At 43.7% G+C, this 16,240-nt stretch overlaps 1 protein-coding gene across 1 annotated transcript in view; it reads right to left on the minus strand.

Annotated features, from left to right (window-relative positions):
- UNC13A (unc-13 homolog A) overlaps nucleotides 1-16,240 on the minus strand; it is a 338,122-nt gene that overhangs the window by 87,921 nt on the left and 233,961 nt on the right. Inside the window, exons 22-25 of the mRNA XM_073686302.1 lie at nucleotides 10,690-10,843; nucleotides 8,693-8,761; nucleotides 4,665-4,754; nucleotides 1,704-1,838 (exon numbers count right to left, since the gene is read on the minus strand). Of these exons, the coding sequence (XP_073542403.1) occupies nucleotides 1,704-1,838; nucleotides 4,665-4,754; nucleotides 8,693-8,761; nucleotides 10,690-10,843 (448 nt within the window). The remainder of the gene's footprint in view (nucleotides 1-1,703; nucleotides 1,839-4,664; nucleotides 4,755-8,692; nucleotides 8,762-10,689; nucleotides 10,844-16,240) is intronic.

Consider the following 16,240-nt stretch of genomic DNA (forward strand, 5'->3'; position numbering starts at 1 on the left):
TAGAAAAAACTTTTTGACAGTTAGGGTGATTAAGGAGTGGAACAGGCTGCCACGAGAGGTGGTGAGTTCCCCTTCAATGGACGTCTTCAAACAGAGGCTGGACAGACATCTGTCTGAGATGATCTAGTGAATCCTGCTTTGAGCAGGGGGTTGGACCAGATGACCCAGGAGGTCCCTTCCAACTCTACCATTCTATGATTCTATGTGTACAACGGATGTGTGAATGTAGCCTAACACTCAGGACTCAGTTCATTAAGGCTGCGTGCACACGATGCGTTTTTCACGCGTTTATGCTGCGGAATTTCCGCAGCGGAAACGCATCAAAAACGCATGGTAATCCGCAATGTCAATGCACATGCTGCGGATTTTTCCGCAGCGTTTCTGCAGCGCTCATAAATCCGCAGCATGTTCATTAATTTTGCGGAAGCGCCGCCATTGACTTGCATTGAGACGCATAGAATCCGTGTCTGTACATTTATACAAGCGGATTCTATGCATCTCTATGTGCGGATGGTACCCAGTTCTGGAGGAGAGGAGACTCTCATCCAGACCTGGGTACCATTGTACCTGTAAAAAAAAGAATAAAATAATAAATAAAGTTTATATTCACCTTTCTGACGGCTCTCTCTGCATGCCGGCAGCGCTGAAGGACCTGCGGTGATGTCACAGTCATGTGACCGCAGGCCCTTCACCCCTGTGTCTCGCGATATGCCGGCAGCCGGGAACCAGACAGGAAGGAGCGCTGCAGCACACGCCGGGGAATCGGGGGTGAGTATAGCTTTATTTTTACGGTCACACTATATAAATCTATGCCGTTTGCATGGATTTATACAGTGTGACCTAGTTGTCAAGCACTTTCCAAGTGATGCTATCGCCTGGAAAGCGCTTGTCAATCTGCATGCGGAAACGCATGTGAATCCGCATGTGGATCCGCATGTATTCTGCAGGAAAAACGCATGCACAATCAGCATGTACAATCTGCATGTACAATCTGCATGCGTTTTTTCTGCCAGGGAGATGCAGAAATGCTGCAGAAATTTTCTGCTTCATTTCTGCATCGTGGGCACATAGCCTAAGACTGGCATTTTGTTCTGGAGTGGAGTACATTTCTGGCCTAACATTCACCACTATGAAGAATTTGTCGGGCAGTCTTGCCATGCCCTGTCCCACCCATGCTCTGTCCAATTTGGTGGATCTGGCCAGAACTGGTGTGAAAACTTCAAGTGGCACAAAAAATCGGCCAAACTTTTCAATGTGTTTTATGCCAAAAATCTGGCTAAAACACTTTGATGAATCAGGACCACAGTTCTTAATTTATTCAAAACGTTCTAGTAGGAACAACAGGGGAATGGTACAAAGCAGAAAAGGTGCTCCAGATTTTTTATACTAAAGGGAATACAAACATTTTATAAAACAGGTTAGTAAGGAAAGATGACAAGTTCTCTGTACATTTTGAAGAGACAACCCCTGTCATTTCAGTTTGGCTTCAGGCACCACTGGCAAACATTTGATTTTGATGGGGAAAGGCCACAGCCACCTCTGCATTGCAGTCTACTGGAAAGACTACTTCTGTGAACAGGTGAACAGGGAGTATCAGGACCCCATTTTCCTAATAATGAAAACCTTAAAAGTGAGTTCCACACCTATCAAATATTAGTGGTTTACCATATACATTGTATTAGTAACTGTACTCTACAAATTACCGGGTCACTTTGATATTCACGACTGTACAGTTCATGACAGTTATTGAAGATGTATTCATAAGTGGAATTGAGACAGGCCTTCACACAATCTTTAACAACTTGGCTTGCCCTAGGTGGACTTTGAAGCTCTTGCACCTGAAAAAAATTATAAGAAAATGTTTTTTAAATAGTTAATCAATTCATAAACGTCAAAGGTAAGACAAAGTAATACTGTTCACATTTGTAATGTGAGCACCATTTTTCTGGTGTCTTCTTGCACTTTCATGCTTTACATATTTTTAGTGCTTTACATTGGTATTTTCTTTATACACTGCTCAAAAAAATAAAGGGAAAACTTAAACAACAGAATATAACTCTGCCTGCAAGGGGCCGAGCATATAACTGCTGCCTGCAAAATCCTTCAGCATGACCGGTTTGGCAGTGGGTCAGTAATGGTGTGGGGTGGCATTTCTTTGGAGGGCCGCACAGCCCTCCATGTGCTCGCCAGAGGTAGCCTGACTGCCATTAGGTACTGAGATGAGATCCTCAGACCCCTTGTGAGACCATATGCTGGTGGGGTTGGCCCTGGGTTCCTTCTAATGCAGGACAATGCCAGACCTCATGTGGCTGCAGTGTGTCAGCAGTTCCTGCAAGATGAAGGCACTGAAGCTATGGACTGGACTGTCCGTTCCCCAGACCTGAATCCGATTGAGCACATCTGGGACAACATGTCTCGCTCTATCCACCAACGTCACATTGCACCACAGACTGTCCAGGAGTTGGCGGATGCTTTAGTCCAGGTCTGGGAGAAGATCCCAAATGAGACCATCAGCAACCTCCTCAGACCCCTTGTGAGACCATATGCTGGTGCGGTTGGCCCTGGGTTCCTCCTAATGCAGGACAATGCCAGACCTCATGTGGCTGGAGTGTGTCAGCAGTTCCTGCAAGATGAAGGCACTGAAGCTATGGACTGGACTGCCCGTTCCCCAGACCTGAATCCGATTGAGCACATCTGGGACATCATGTCTCGCTCCATCCACCAACGTCACGTTGCACCACAGACTGTCCAGGAGTTGGCGGATGCTTTAGTCCAGGTCTGGGAGGAGATCCCACCGGAGACCATCCGCAACCTCATCAGGAGCATGTCCAGGCATTGTAGGGAGGTCATACAAGCACATGGAGGCGCCGCACAATACTGAGCCTCATTTTGACTTGTTTTAAGGACATTACATCAAAGTTGGATCAGCCTGTAGTGTGTTTTTCCACTTTAATTTTGGGGGTGACTACAAATCCTGGTCTCCATTGGTTAATAAATTTGAGTTCCATTGATGATTTTTGTGTGATTTTGTTGTCAGCACATTCAACTTTGTACAGAACAAAGTATTCAATGAGAATATTTCATTCATTCAGATCTAGGATGTTATTTGAGTGTTCCCTTTATTTTTTTGAGCAGTGTATAAGATTCCTCTGGTAGGTGTCTTCTTTGCCCATAGGTCAAATGATCAAAGAGGTCAGCCACTTAACACTACGCTGAAGAGATGACTAAAACCCCATTTTCCAACTTATGAATCATTGAGAAGTAGAAGAGGGCAAAATACATCTTGTGATGCTAGCTAATCCTACAGATGTATAGCTCCAATGTATTCTCCAAGCACAGTGTGAATAAAATGAAAGGCCTTTATGCGGGTGCTTACAGAGAAATAATAAGAGACCCCATTGGAAAACTCAATATTTGTATTTTATTAACAAATGTATTTCTCAAATAGGAAACTATAGGGTTTTGTACAGTAAATTGATTTCTCTGCAGTCTTAAGCTGGCCATACACATTAGATGGCTGTTGGCTGAACGATGCTCCAGCCAATCATTTGGCTGACAGCCATATTAGCCAACTCTCCCATAAATTGGAGCGCTTATTTGGCAGACAGCCCCTGTGTTCTCTATGAGAAAGCCGGCGACTGACACGTTGAATGGCAGCTTGTTTCCAAGAGAACAATGCGATTGGTAGTCCGAAATCGTACATGCAGGATCAACATCTCTTCGTACACTGTAGACTACATATTGGCGGGTTGAGTCAACATTAGTCTAATGTGTATGGGGTCCTTTATAATATAGCCCACAGATTACTCTTGAAGTGCTTCCATTAGCTACCTGTATGAAACTAAACGTGTTATTATTTATGAAAACCTCCAAAATAGCATTGTATTAAAGGAAATCTGTCACCACATTTGATCTATCTAAACTATTAATATGGGCATACAGGTTATATAGTGCTGATTAGTGATGCCTGTATGCCTCATATCAGATGTCTTCTTGTTCATAAATCAGAATTTATCACTTTATGTAAATCACCTCTTCCAGGCTATGGGGCGGAAGCTGTCTGGAAGATAACTCTGCCTCCAGGGCTTATTTTACATGAAGGGGGAGTTACCAGTGTGATGTGTAATGGTTACCAGTGTGATGTGTAATGGTTACCAGTGTGATGTGTAATGGCCGCTCTCTGCTCTCCTGATCTCACTGCAGAGCTGTGTGTGATTATACCTGACACATTTGCAGAGCCCTCTCAGCTTCCATCTCACAGGCAGACAGGGTTGCAATATTGTTGCAATACAGCAGAGCTCAGAGAGCTGCAAGAAGACATTTCTCCTGTTCTATGTTAGTTACTTGTCTCACACTGGTAACGCCCCCTTTTATTTAAAATAGGCCCTGGAGGCGGAGAAATCTTCCAGTGTAGCATCCTCCCCACAGCCTGGAACAGCTCATTTACATATAAGAAAAACCTAGATTTCTCTGGAATAAAACATTGGATTGCAGATATCAAGGTAGCATTTTATTCAGCTTCCTATAGCCTACATACCGATACAGATGGCTTAGGAGGGTTGATTATAATTATAGATTCCCTATAAAAGATTCTGGTTTATTCAAGCACTGAAGAATGCATGAGCAAACCTCAAGGTTGTTTTTTTGAAAATTCTTCTTCTTACCTTCATTCTGAAGAATGTGATACTGGTAAGTAAATCAACAGTAGATTTAAGGTCTTGAAGTCTTTCTGGGCTGCTAGCTGGAAAATTATTCTATGAGAAAGCAAAAAAGAAATTGGTGCAAGAAACTAATTAAACAGTGACTTTCAATACATCCTAGGCTGGGTATACATTACGTTCGGGACCACTGTTGGGCACATGTGCTCAGGAGGTATGTGCACGACAGTGGCCATAGTCAGGATGGATGCCAATACATTTTTTTAACATAAGTAAAAGAAAAAAATAAGTGCCACATGGTATTTGTTTCTAAGCAGAGGCCATATGTATAAGAAAACACAGTCTGCTGTGCTTTAAAAACAATTGGTATGCAAGGGCATACCTGGGAGACAGAAGCTGAATAAATTGGCCTTCGCCTATGAGAACATTACAGTCAGGGGTGAACATACTGCCGGTGCAGCTGTACAGGAGCCCGGAGGGGAGGGAGCCCGATCCGCTGCTGAAACTTCACCAGTCAGCAGCAGCAAAAAAACAAAGTTGAGAGGAAGGGGGCCGTACCTGAGTCATTTGCAGCCAGAGGGGGCAGACGCTCTGCTGTACTCAGCAAAAGATGCTGGATGGGGCCCCTTCCTCTCCTCTTGTCATGCTGCTGATGGTTCTGTGATACTGGAAACTCACAGCAGGGAGAGAGTTGCAGGGTCTTGTGGTGGGAGGTGAGCTCTGTGCCATGGATCCCAGGCTTCAAAGCATGCAGACTCCTTTCATATCGGCCTGCACAAGGTGGGTGTTTAGTGGCTCAATGTAAATACCACCCATAGCCACTATAAGGGGTCTGCAGAGGCCCCTTATAAAGTTACATATTTTTATGATCACCAATAAAAAATTAGGCCATTTTCTTGTGTTAAAGGGAACGTGTCACCATACAAAATTGCTATTAACCGGAAGATATGGGGCTAATCTGCAAGTTTAGAATGTTACTAATGTGCCCGATGCCCGCACTTAACCGAATACTGCGGAGAGAAAAATAACTTTATTTTCCCCAGTAGCGTTCTGGTTTCAGTCACAATGGTGGTGTCGGCGCTGGTTCAGTCACTGTATCACAGCATCTGTAACCACACCCCCCGGCCCAGACTGTCAGCTGGCCCTAATGCAGAGCCTGTGTCAGTCAGGGCCGGGGGAACAGTTACAGCAGCAGCTATGTATACTCAGAATGGTGAATGGACCAGCTCTGGTGCTGCCCCGTGACTGAAACTGGAACCTTGCAGGGGGGAATAAAGTTAATTTTCTCCCCGCAGCATTCAGCTAAGTGCAGCTGCCGGGCAGGTTAATACCGCTATTAGCCTGCAGATTAACTCCATATCTGCAGGTTAATAGCAGTTTTTTTTGTGACTGGTTCCCTTTAATAACGGCAGTGGATACGTATATGTCTATATGACAGAATGGATCAGAATAGTGATTTTTTATTTTTACACACTATCGATCCACAAATAAACATAAATAAATATGATCATGTCAACTACATCATTGACCTGCACTGGTCAGAGTGCTTTCTGTATGGCATGCTTTTTACACATGGACGTATAATATGCTCGTCTTTTTTATTATTTTTTATCATGATCTGAAAGTGGTGTCTTTTTATGGTGGTGTGTACCATGTAGTATAATAATGTTTAAATGGGTATGTGCATATTTTATGATATTGTGCTTAATGTGAATATACTTGTTAGGGCTCACTCACAGTGCCGTATATTCTATCATGCGAGAGAATCGGGCCGATTATGTTAATGTCACTCAGATCAAGCTCTGACAAAGTTTGATCTGGAGTCGAGTATCCCATGAAACATCAGAGAGCACTCGGCCGTGTTATGCTCCAGTGTGAGCAAGGCCTAAATGTGTGTGTGTGTGTTTATCTGGGTGTGGTTTGATAGGGAAGGGGGGCCCAGACACAAGTCCTGCACAACAGGGACCCTGCACTGTCTGCCCCTGGTTACAGTATACAGTGGGGAAAAAAGTATTTAGTCAGCCACCAATTGCACAAGTTCTCCCACTTAAAAAGATGAGAGAGGCCTGTAATTGACATCATAGGTAGACCTCAACTATGAGAGACAAAATGAGAAAACAAATCCTGAAAATCACATTGTCTGATTTGGAAAGGATTTTTTTTCAAATTTTGGTGGAAAATAAGTATTTGGTCAATTACAAACAAGCAAGATTTCTGGCTCTCACAGACCTGTAACTTCTTCTTTAAGAGGCTCCTCTGTCCTCCACTCATTACCTGTTGTACTGGCACCTGTTTGAACTTGTTATCAGTATAAAAGACACCTGTTCGCAACCTCAAACTGTCACTCTCCAAACTCCACTATGGTCAAGACCAAAGAGCTGTCAAAGGACACCAGAAACAAAAGTGAACCACACGGGGGGACCTAGTGAATGACCTGCAGAGAGCTGGGACCAACGTTACACAGGCTACCATCAGTAACACACTACACCGCCAGGGACTCAAGCCATTACATGTCCGGGCCCGTCTGAAGTTCGCTAGAGAGCATTTGGATGATCCAGAAGAGTATTGGGAGAATGTCATATTGTCAGATGAAACCTAAGTAGAACAGTTTGGTAGAAACACAACTCGGCGTGTTTGGAGCAGAAAGAATGCTGAGTTGCATTCTAAGAACACCATACCTACTGTGAAGCATGGGGTGGCAACATCATGCTTTGGGGCTGTTTCTCTGCCAAGAGACCAGGATGACTGATCCGTGTACATGAAAGAATGAATGAGGCCATGTATCGGGAGATTTGGAGTGCAAACCTCCTTCCATCAGCAAGGGCATTGAAGATGATACGTGACTGGGTCTTTCAGCATGACAATGATCCCAAGCACACCGCCAGGGCAACGAAGGAGTGCCTTCGTAAGAAGCATTTCAAGGTCCTGGAGTGGCCTAGCCAGTCTCCAGATCTAAACCCTATAGAAAACCTTTGGAGGGAGTTGAAAGCCCGTGTTGCCCAGCGACAGCCTCAAAACATCACTGCTCTAGAGGAGATCTGCATGGAGGAATGGGCCAACATACCAGCAACAGTGTGTGCCAACCTTGTGAAGACTTACAGAAAACGTTTGACCTCTGTCATTGCCAACGAAGGATATATAACAAAGTATTGAGATGAAGTTTTGTAATTGACCAAATACTTGTTTTCCACCAAAATTTGAAAAAAAAATTCTTTCCAAATCAGACAATGTGATTTTCAGGATTTGTTTTCTCATTTTGTCTCTCATAGTTGAGGTCTACCTATGATGTCAATTACAGGCCTCTCATCTTTTTAAGTGGGAGAAGTTGCACAATTGATGGCTGACTAAATACTTTTTTTCCCCACTGTACATCAGGAAAAGCTCCTGATTATACTGTAGGCGAAGAGCACAGTCTTAAAAGCAGGATAATATAGGCAACTATAAAACACCTGGGCAATGGGCAAGCCACATGTCATTTTGAATATTTTACACATTTTTGAGCGGCTGTTTTCAATTCACAGTGTATTCTCCAAAACTGATCTAGTTTTAGTAACATATTATCAGTTATTTATTATTTTTGGCTGACATGTCACCTTTTAACACTTTGTTTATTTTTCTCCTTCAACCCCTCGCCTTTTTATTCCAACCTATGGGTATCATGAATATGTTCATGATTGGCAAGCAAATTGTGATTTTTTTTTCATATGAAAAGAAGCTTAAAACAATTACCCCTGGGACCCTGGAACCTCTCTGCAAACTGATTTTATATCAGAAAGAGGCTCTAACAAATGGGAAACGGGATCTGATTGTTGCCACATTTCCACTTTTTCTTCATAGCACTATTTTTTTACAGCTCATTGTTATGGCATATTTAGGCAATGACATAACAGGAGTACTTGCTGGTAAATTAAAAAAAACATACTGACTTTTTGGGAGCAAAGAGCTGTACCTTTGCACATTATACACTAAAGTATTCTTAGAGTTTTGGCAGGGACAAAACAGTTGGGACAACAAAAGCTGGAATTTCTTCTTACCCGGTACATTGAAAGGTCAATACGCAACGAGTTGTGCAGTTGATCAAGAAGCTTCACAAATCTCTCCTTCTGTATAAGTAAATAAAAATAATATGTTTTAAGAGGGCAATTCTTCAGGCTCATTAAAACTTTATTGTATTAAATAAATTATATAGATATTCAAATTTAATATTTTCAAACATACAGACAATGTTATTAAGAAATATCTTCAGCGTAAAGAAGAATAAAGAGTCTTGGAAGTAATGCTATTGGTCCCTATAGAGCCCTGATCTCAACATCATCCAGTCTGTCTGGGATTACATGAAGAGACGGAAGAATTTGAGAATCCTACATCCACAGAAGATCCGTGGTTAGTTCTCCAAGATGCCAAAAACAATCTCTGCAAAACCTGTGTGCAAGTGTACCTAGAAGAAGTAATGATTTGATGCTGTTTTGAAGGCAAAATATTGATTTGATTTAGATTTCTCTTTTGTTCATTCTCTTTGTATTTTTTTAACATTTTTATTTTTAAAAGCATTCTTACTTTGCAGAATTTTTCCACACCTGCTTAAATCTTTTGCACAGTACTGTAAATTTTACTTTTATTAAGACAACCACAAAATAGTTACAGATTGGCTATCACTCTCTTAAAATGAAAGTCTACGCTTAAACATGGTGTAATTTTTGTGTCAAATTTGGTTCAAAATTCAGTGCTGAGTTTTGTTATCAAATATATCTTTATTCTAGAGTTAAAGTGCATGAACATATATTAACGTATGCAGTGAACATAAACTCCCACTAATGACAGCTGCAAGTAGATATAGTTTTATTAACTCTTTAGGCCAGGTTCAGACTCTATCAGGATTATTGTATCCAATGTTTTGGTTGGGGGCACAATCAGATCAGCCAAGCATGTTGTTAGGAATCGTGGTACTGTGCTCACATCTGAGAATGGAGCAGGTCCAGTGCTACGCTACTCCGGTCGCAGTTGCCGTCATTGTCCTGACCCTGAAGGCGGAGTTACTACGCGTGCAGGGAGACTGCCCCAATGTTATGGAGCATCGCTTTCTGGTGTTGTAGGATGTGCGAGGACGCGGGATGCCGTGTCTCTCACGGATTTCTCCTGTTGCCAGGCAACACAGGACGCTGTTGTGTCTGGCACTATGCAATGGTGGAATGTTGTCCATTCTGCTGTTCAAACTAGCAGGGAGTGGCTGTCTGGGGATGATTGGGAGGTATTCAACACTTTATCATTAGGAGGGCTATTTAATCCTGCTCCCTGCTCAGTCCTTTGCTGTTTATTGCAGTGGTGGTGAGTGGTGCTAGCAGTAGTGTTGCTATCTTTTCAGGGGTTTTCTCATTTTCTCTTCTGATTTCACTTCCTGGGGTTTTTGCAGAGGTACTCACCAGGTTCTTGACAAGGCACAGACCGCGTCACCAGAAGCCAGCTGTCCAGCGACAGTGGGCCTCGGAAGGGCTCTGCTAAAGTCCCCCTTCCTTTTTTGGAAGCTGGGTGAAGAGTATTCCTGGCCCTTAAGGGCTCGCCTAGCTGGGCAACTTGTGCCAAGTGTGTTTGTGCACTGTGCACTGACTTTGCTGGTTTGGTACCAGTCTTGCTGGGCCACTGTGCAAACTGCATAACAGTGTATGTTTCTTTGCATAGGGAAAGGACCATCTGTCCACTGCTTATCTGCCTGAGCTGCAAAGGATCAGAATAATTTAAATCCAATGCAAGCTTTTTTTACCCTTAATTTAGGACATTAGGAGCTTATGCCATTATACATTAGATTTTGGAAGGAGCATATCAATAGAATCAAGATCCACTAATAACGTCTTGATAATCATGTCCACATTTAAAAAGTTACCTTTCTTTTTACATAAAAAATAATTATATTACCTATTGTTATGTGCCATTACTTTGCAAATCGTAGCAGAAAATATAAAATAGGTGTTAAACAAAACATTGACTTCACATTTTTTTATTATTTTACCAATGATATAGTGAAAAATTAACTTACACCAAAATTTGAGGCAGAAAATCGATCTGAGGCAGATACATTATTAGTTGATGCAGTTGTATGAGCATAGTAAGCATTAATATTGGCAAGAAGGGTGCTCATAACAGCTGGTACACCTGGGCACATGTACTTAGAGGAAAGGCAGGCAAAATGACTGAAAAATGAAAGCAAAACAAGTAGGTTGAAAAAATATAATGTAACAACAACACAACATTTAATCCATCCTGACTAGAAATGATTGAATCTTTTGAAATTCAAATTAATCACTGGTATTCCAATTTTCCTGAAAAGATGTGTGTAGCACTCTGATGCCTCCTAGGACTGTATCCACTCCCTTTCAATCTCTTTAATGCAAAGCCAGCCTATTTAATCTGCATTTAAAATGCATTTTTTCTGTCAATTGTTTATCATATTTTTATATTATAAATTATGTGGTTCTAAGAGGATTCGTCAAATCACATGATCTGCATGACTTGACTTGCCAAAAATGCAACCACAAAAAAAGAGGTACTAAAACACAAGAAATGCTGAAAAATTGCAAGAAACACACGTGTAAATCCTGCCGAACATAAAGTGTGTGAAAGTAACCTTTTTTAGGAATTTTTTAGAGCAGAAACTCTCCAAATACTTCTAAAAACTCCAAACTCCTCAAAATCTTCTTTGTTTCTGCTCCAATAACTCATCAAAAAGAATCAGTATGAACTCACCCTAAGGCTATCTTTATACGAAGATTTTTGAGGCATTCAAAACCAATGAGTTTTTCATGTAGAAGCAGTTTCAGGAAATGCTCATTTGGGGGAATTTTTCTTTCATGAAGATTTTCCTGAAGAAGTTTTGAACAGTTTTGGAAGTTATCACAAAGTTTTTTTTCTTAGCCTTGGGCTTAGTTTGGAGCATATTCCATTAGGATCTGCTTCAAAGAAGTGAAGAAGTGATATTCACTTTTTTTTACCACCAGGCATTTTTCAAAACATACTCAGGTAAAAAGATGCTTCTAAAACTCCTCATATGGGCAGTAAACTGGATTTCTTAAGTTTATGCTGTGTGCCCACGTAGCGTTTTACAAGCGTTTTTGATGCGGAATTTCCGCAGCGGAAACGCTTGTAAAATGCTTGGTAACCCGCACCCCATGATCCCCAATGGGTTTCCGCAACTTCTATGCACATGCTGCGGATTTTTCCGCAGCGTTTATGCCGCGTTCAAAAATCCGCAGCATGTCATTTAATTTTGCGTTTCCGCAAGCGGAATTGCCTTTGTCCAATGCATAAAAAACGCAAGGCAATTCCGCATGTGGAAAACGCGTGATAAACGCGCGAAAAAAGCGCGATAAACGCGTGCGGAATTCCGCATGCGTTTTTCCGGGAGAGGACTTGCATTTATGCAGCAGAAATTTTCTGCTTCATAAATGCAACGTGGGCACATAGCCAAGTGCACACTGCATTTGTGCACTTAGCTGAACGTATACATCAGGAAAAGGTCTTGCCTAATACTTTAACGTTCCCATAGACCCCAATGCGCTAAGTATGTTTCTGCATAATGTTTATTTAAAGAGAACCCTTCATTAGTTTGAGCATGGTAAACTTACCACATAATGGAAAAGGGGCTGAAAAGCAGAATAAGCCATAGTTTATTTCTTTATTTATCCTCTCCGTTCTGGAGATATTGTCTTGTAAACTTTAGAGTCCCTCATTTGGTAACTTCCTCTATAGAGGGTTGTTACCAGAGATTTTTCTGTGGGGCATTTACTTTTTTCCCCTCTATGATGTCCCCTAATCATAAGAAGTCATCAACTTAGCGGTAAAACAATAAAGCAAGTGCCCTTAGAAAAGATCATATTTTTTTCAATATTTTATGGTAAGACTGATATGTCTAACCTTATCACAGCGATATCTCCTTGCTCTCAGAATTTACTGTCATTACAAGCACAATGAGGGAGGAGAGCTGCGCTGTAATGTCATTAAATACTGTAATATCATTGCAAAAAATGTTCTGAATCTATCCCAGAAATAAGAGTCAAGTTCTATGTCAGTCAAATCCAGTTCTATGTGACAGGTTGCTCAAAAGCTGCAGCTCTAGTCTCCCGGAACTGTCATGTCATTCATAATATAACACGACAACCATGACAGAGTAGAAATGCAGCGTGCAAACAGCATGTCACAAAACCTCTTTGCATTTAATCCAGGTACTGGGGCATTATTCATGAATGCCTGGGATAGATACACAGTGTTGTATTTAATGAAATTACATTGCAGCTCTGCTCTCCACCTTGTAATGACAGTGAGTGTGGAGATCTCAGTGTGACCGGGTTAGACACATGAGTCTCATCACATGACTTCTGGATATGGGATAGATCCTCATTTATTAGTACATGACCCAAACTACATAACCCAATAAAATAAATGTAGCATCGGCGTCTCTGCCTCCTGCCCGGCAGAGAGGCCGTCCCCCGTACCGCCGCGGTCCTGCTCCGGCGTCTTTTGGCCTCCCTGCAGCTGCCGCTGGTACACGCAGCTTCCCTGGCCCTGTGCTTAGGGCGCGCGCGCGCATGCTCCCGCCCTCTTAAAGGGGCCGCGCGCGCCGTCCTAAAAAGTCACCGGCCAATGGCGGAAGGACTTCCCCTATAAAAGGCACCTCCTCCAATATGGAGGTGCCCGTGCAAGGTTGTAGCTTTGTGTGTGATACTCTGCTTCAGCCCTCAGGTCCCGCTGCTAGCCTGACTACCAGTCCAGCCCACCAGCCAGACTACAAGTCCTGCCCGCCAGCCAGACTACAAGTCCAGCCCGCCAGCCAGTACAAGTCCAGCACCTGGTCCCTCTGCTCGGTCCCTCCCTGGTCACGGAGTCGATTGAACCGCCGTACAACCTTGGTCGGTCTGAGTTGATACCTAGTTACGCCCCTCTGGTCCCTCCTTGCACCGCAGCACAGAGGTTCCACCACCAGGATCCGTAACAGTTTGCACGGGCCATGGAACCCGGTGGCCCCCAGGCCCCTTCGCTTGCTGACCTGTACCAGGAGGTTTCTCGTCAGAGATCCCAACAGGAAACCATCCTGACCTACCTGCAGTCTGTCAACACTCGCCTGGACACGCTGTCTGTACCACCTGTGTCCGCCCCAAGTCGAGCGGCACCCGCTCCGGCAGCGCCACTACCTACCCATACCATGGCATCCAGCCTAGGACCCCGGCTTTCTGCGCCTCCTCGTTTTGGAGGTGACCCCGTCCTATGTCGGGGCTTTCTGAACCAGTGCACGCTGCACTTTCAACTTCTGCCACATCAGTTTCCCTCCGACCGGGCCAAGGTGGCGTTCATCATGTCTCACCTCACCGGGGAAGCATTGGCATGCCTTAACCCTCTATGGGAAAAAGGGGATTCCCTGGTGTCCGATCTTCCAGCTTTCCTCACTGCCTTCCGGAAGGTCTTCGATGAACCCGGACGAAGGACCTCTACTGCCTCCTCATTGCTCCGTCTCCGCCAAGGGATTCTCACTGTGGCCCAGTATGCCATACGGTTCCGTACCCTTGCTTCTGAGCTTGCCTGGGACAACGAGGCCCTGGTGTCCACCTTCTGGGAAGGCCTTTCCGGTCGGATTAAGGACGAGTTAGCCGGCCGGGACGTTCCTACCACCCTGGATGACCTGGTGTCACTTGCAACCTGTAGCACATTCTGTTGTAAGGGATTTGCTCATTGAATAGAAAAAAACCCATAACACTACAGACTGGGTTCACTGACTGCTTGACTTCAAAACAAACTGCAGAGCTCCATTCAGGAAACTGAGAGAGAACACTATGACTTCTCACAGCTCAAACAAAGAATACAGTTCAGGAATACTGTGATCTTTTTCAAATTGAAGTTTAATGCACCATATGTCCATAATTTACTCATGATATATACTATATTAATGTGAAAGTTGAAGTTGCCATTCAAAATAACAATGTAACATTAAAGCAGTAGTCTCAAGTTTGAAAATTATGGGATTGGGGATAACTTCTCGATCGCTGGGGCTCTGACCCATACCAAGAACCAGGGCTCTTCAGATTGGAGGTGGCGGTTGATTATGGGCACTGTTGCTCCAATCATTCTGTTAGGAGTGCCAAGGATCAGCTGAGCGCAGCGCTCAGCTATCACCGGTGGTCACATTAAAAAAGAATGGCGCAGCAGTGCGCATAATTGACATCCACTACATTCAGCCGGGGCTCTTCAGAGTCCTAGTTCTCAGGATTGGTGGGGACCCCAGGGGTCGGTTCCCCCAGTAATCGAGAGGTTAGCTTATATAGTTCTCATAACTTTTCAACTTCAGACTACTCCCTTAAGTGTACAGATTACACCCCTCACAGGGCCAGAAACCCCCCTCACAGGGCCAGAAACCCCACAGCAGCCTCCCCAGTCATCATACAGTGCCCGCAGCTGCACACTGACACACAGTCTGCCTACCTCCCACTGCTGCTGCCGCCGAAGTCTGCCTGCCTGTCCCAGGTGGTCCCAATCCACGCAGCACACATGCTGCTCTGCTCCGCAGTGTGTCACGTGACCGGCATCAGGACCATTATGCACCCGGCGCTCATTTCCGACCGCCGGGTGCATTATGCTGTGAACTGTTGCCCCTGACTCCCTGAGGCCCAGTGAGTAGAGGCAAAGAGGGGGGGGGGGCGGCCTAGCTGGGGGCAGGGTACCCGCGGGCCCGGGCTGGCTGGGCCCCCCCTTTTTCCTTCTGTACACTGGATCCCATACAGTAGTAAGGGCAGCAACGCCCTGATGGCGGCCCTGTTCACAGATACCGTGAGATCCCCAAGGTACCTACCATACAGCAATCAACAGGCAGCCAGTCCAATTCAAGGGCTTCAATGATGACTCTACCAAAGATCCTCATTTCCTTGCATTACAGCTAAGCCGCCCCTGGATGACATTACCATTATCATATCCTTCTGGCTGGCCACAAAAACTCGGTATATTCACCACCATTGTGTAACAACTTCTATTAAATTTAAATTAATCTATCTTAACTTGCCGCCCACTTCCAGCTGACTTCCCAACCTCCACAGGAGAGGCCATTTGACACCTAAAATGGCTAGACCCTTCACCAAATTAATCAATCTTAATTCCCAATGATAACTATGTTATCTGTAATACTGGATTAACTGCAATAAAAACATACAACAACCCCAAACTTGCTTATTGCTAAAGTTTAAACTCAGTGACATAAATAATTAAATAAAATAATCTTGGCCTCACCCTAGTTGTCAGTAAAGTATCGAGTCAGTACTTAAAAAAAACCTCAAGACTGCCAAAGCAGCAAGGTAATTGTAAACTGGAATCTAGGTATAGGGATCCCAATTTACCTCAGACACCTTAATGGGAATCTGTCACCAGAAAAAAACACTATTAACCTGCATATATAGAGTTAATCTGCAGGTTAATAGTGTTATTATCCTGCTCGGCGCCTGCACATAGCCGAATATACTATTATTGTCACTATAACATTAAATAGACTTGGCAAAAATGGAAGCTGGCACGTTTAGGCCGGCTGCGCTGCGGGAATGTAGAGTATTGGGATT

Source organism: Phyllobates terribilis, unplaced genomic scaffold (assembly GCF_046119375.1).
Source record: "Phyllobates terribilis strain yellow unplaced genomic scaffold, ASM4611937v1 Scaffold_1__5_contigs__length_1240528914, whole genome shotgun sequence".
In the NCBI taxonomy this organism is placed as follows: Eukaryota; Metazoa; Chordata; class Amphibia; order Anura; family Dendrobatidae; genus Phyllobates; species Phyllobates terribilis.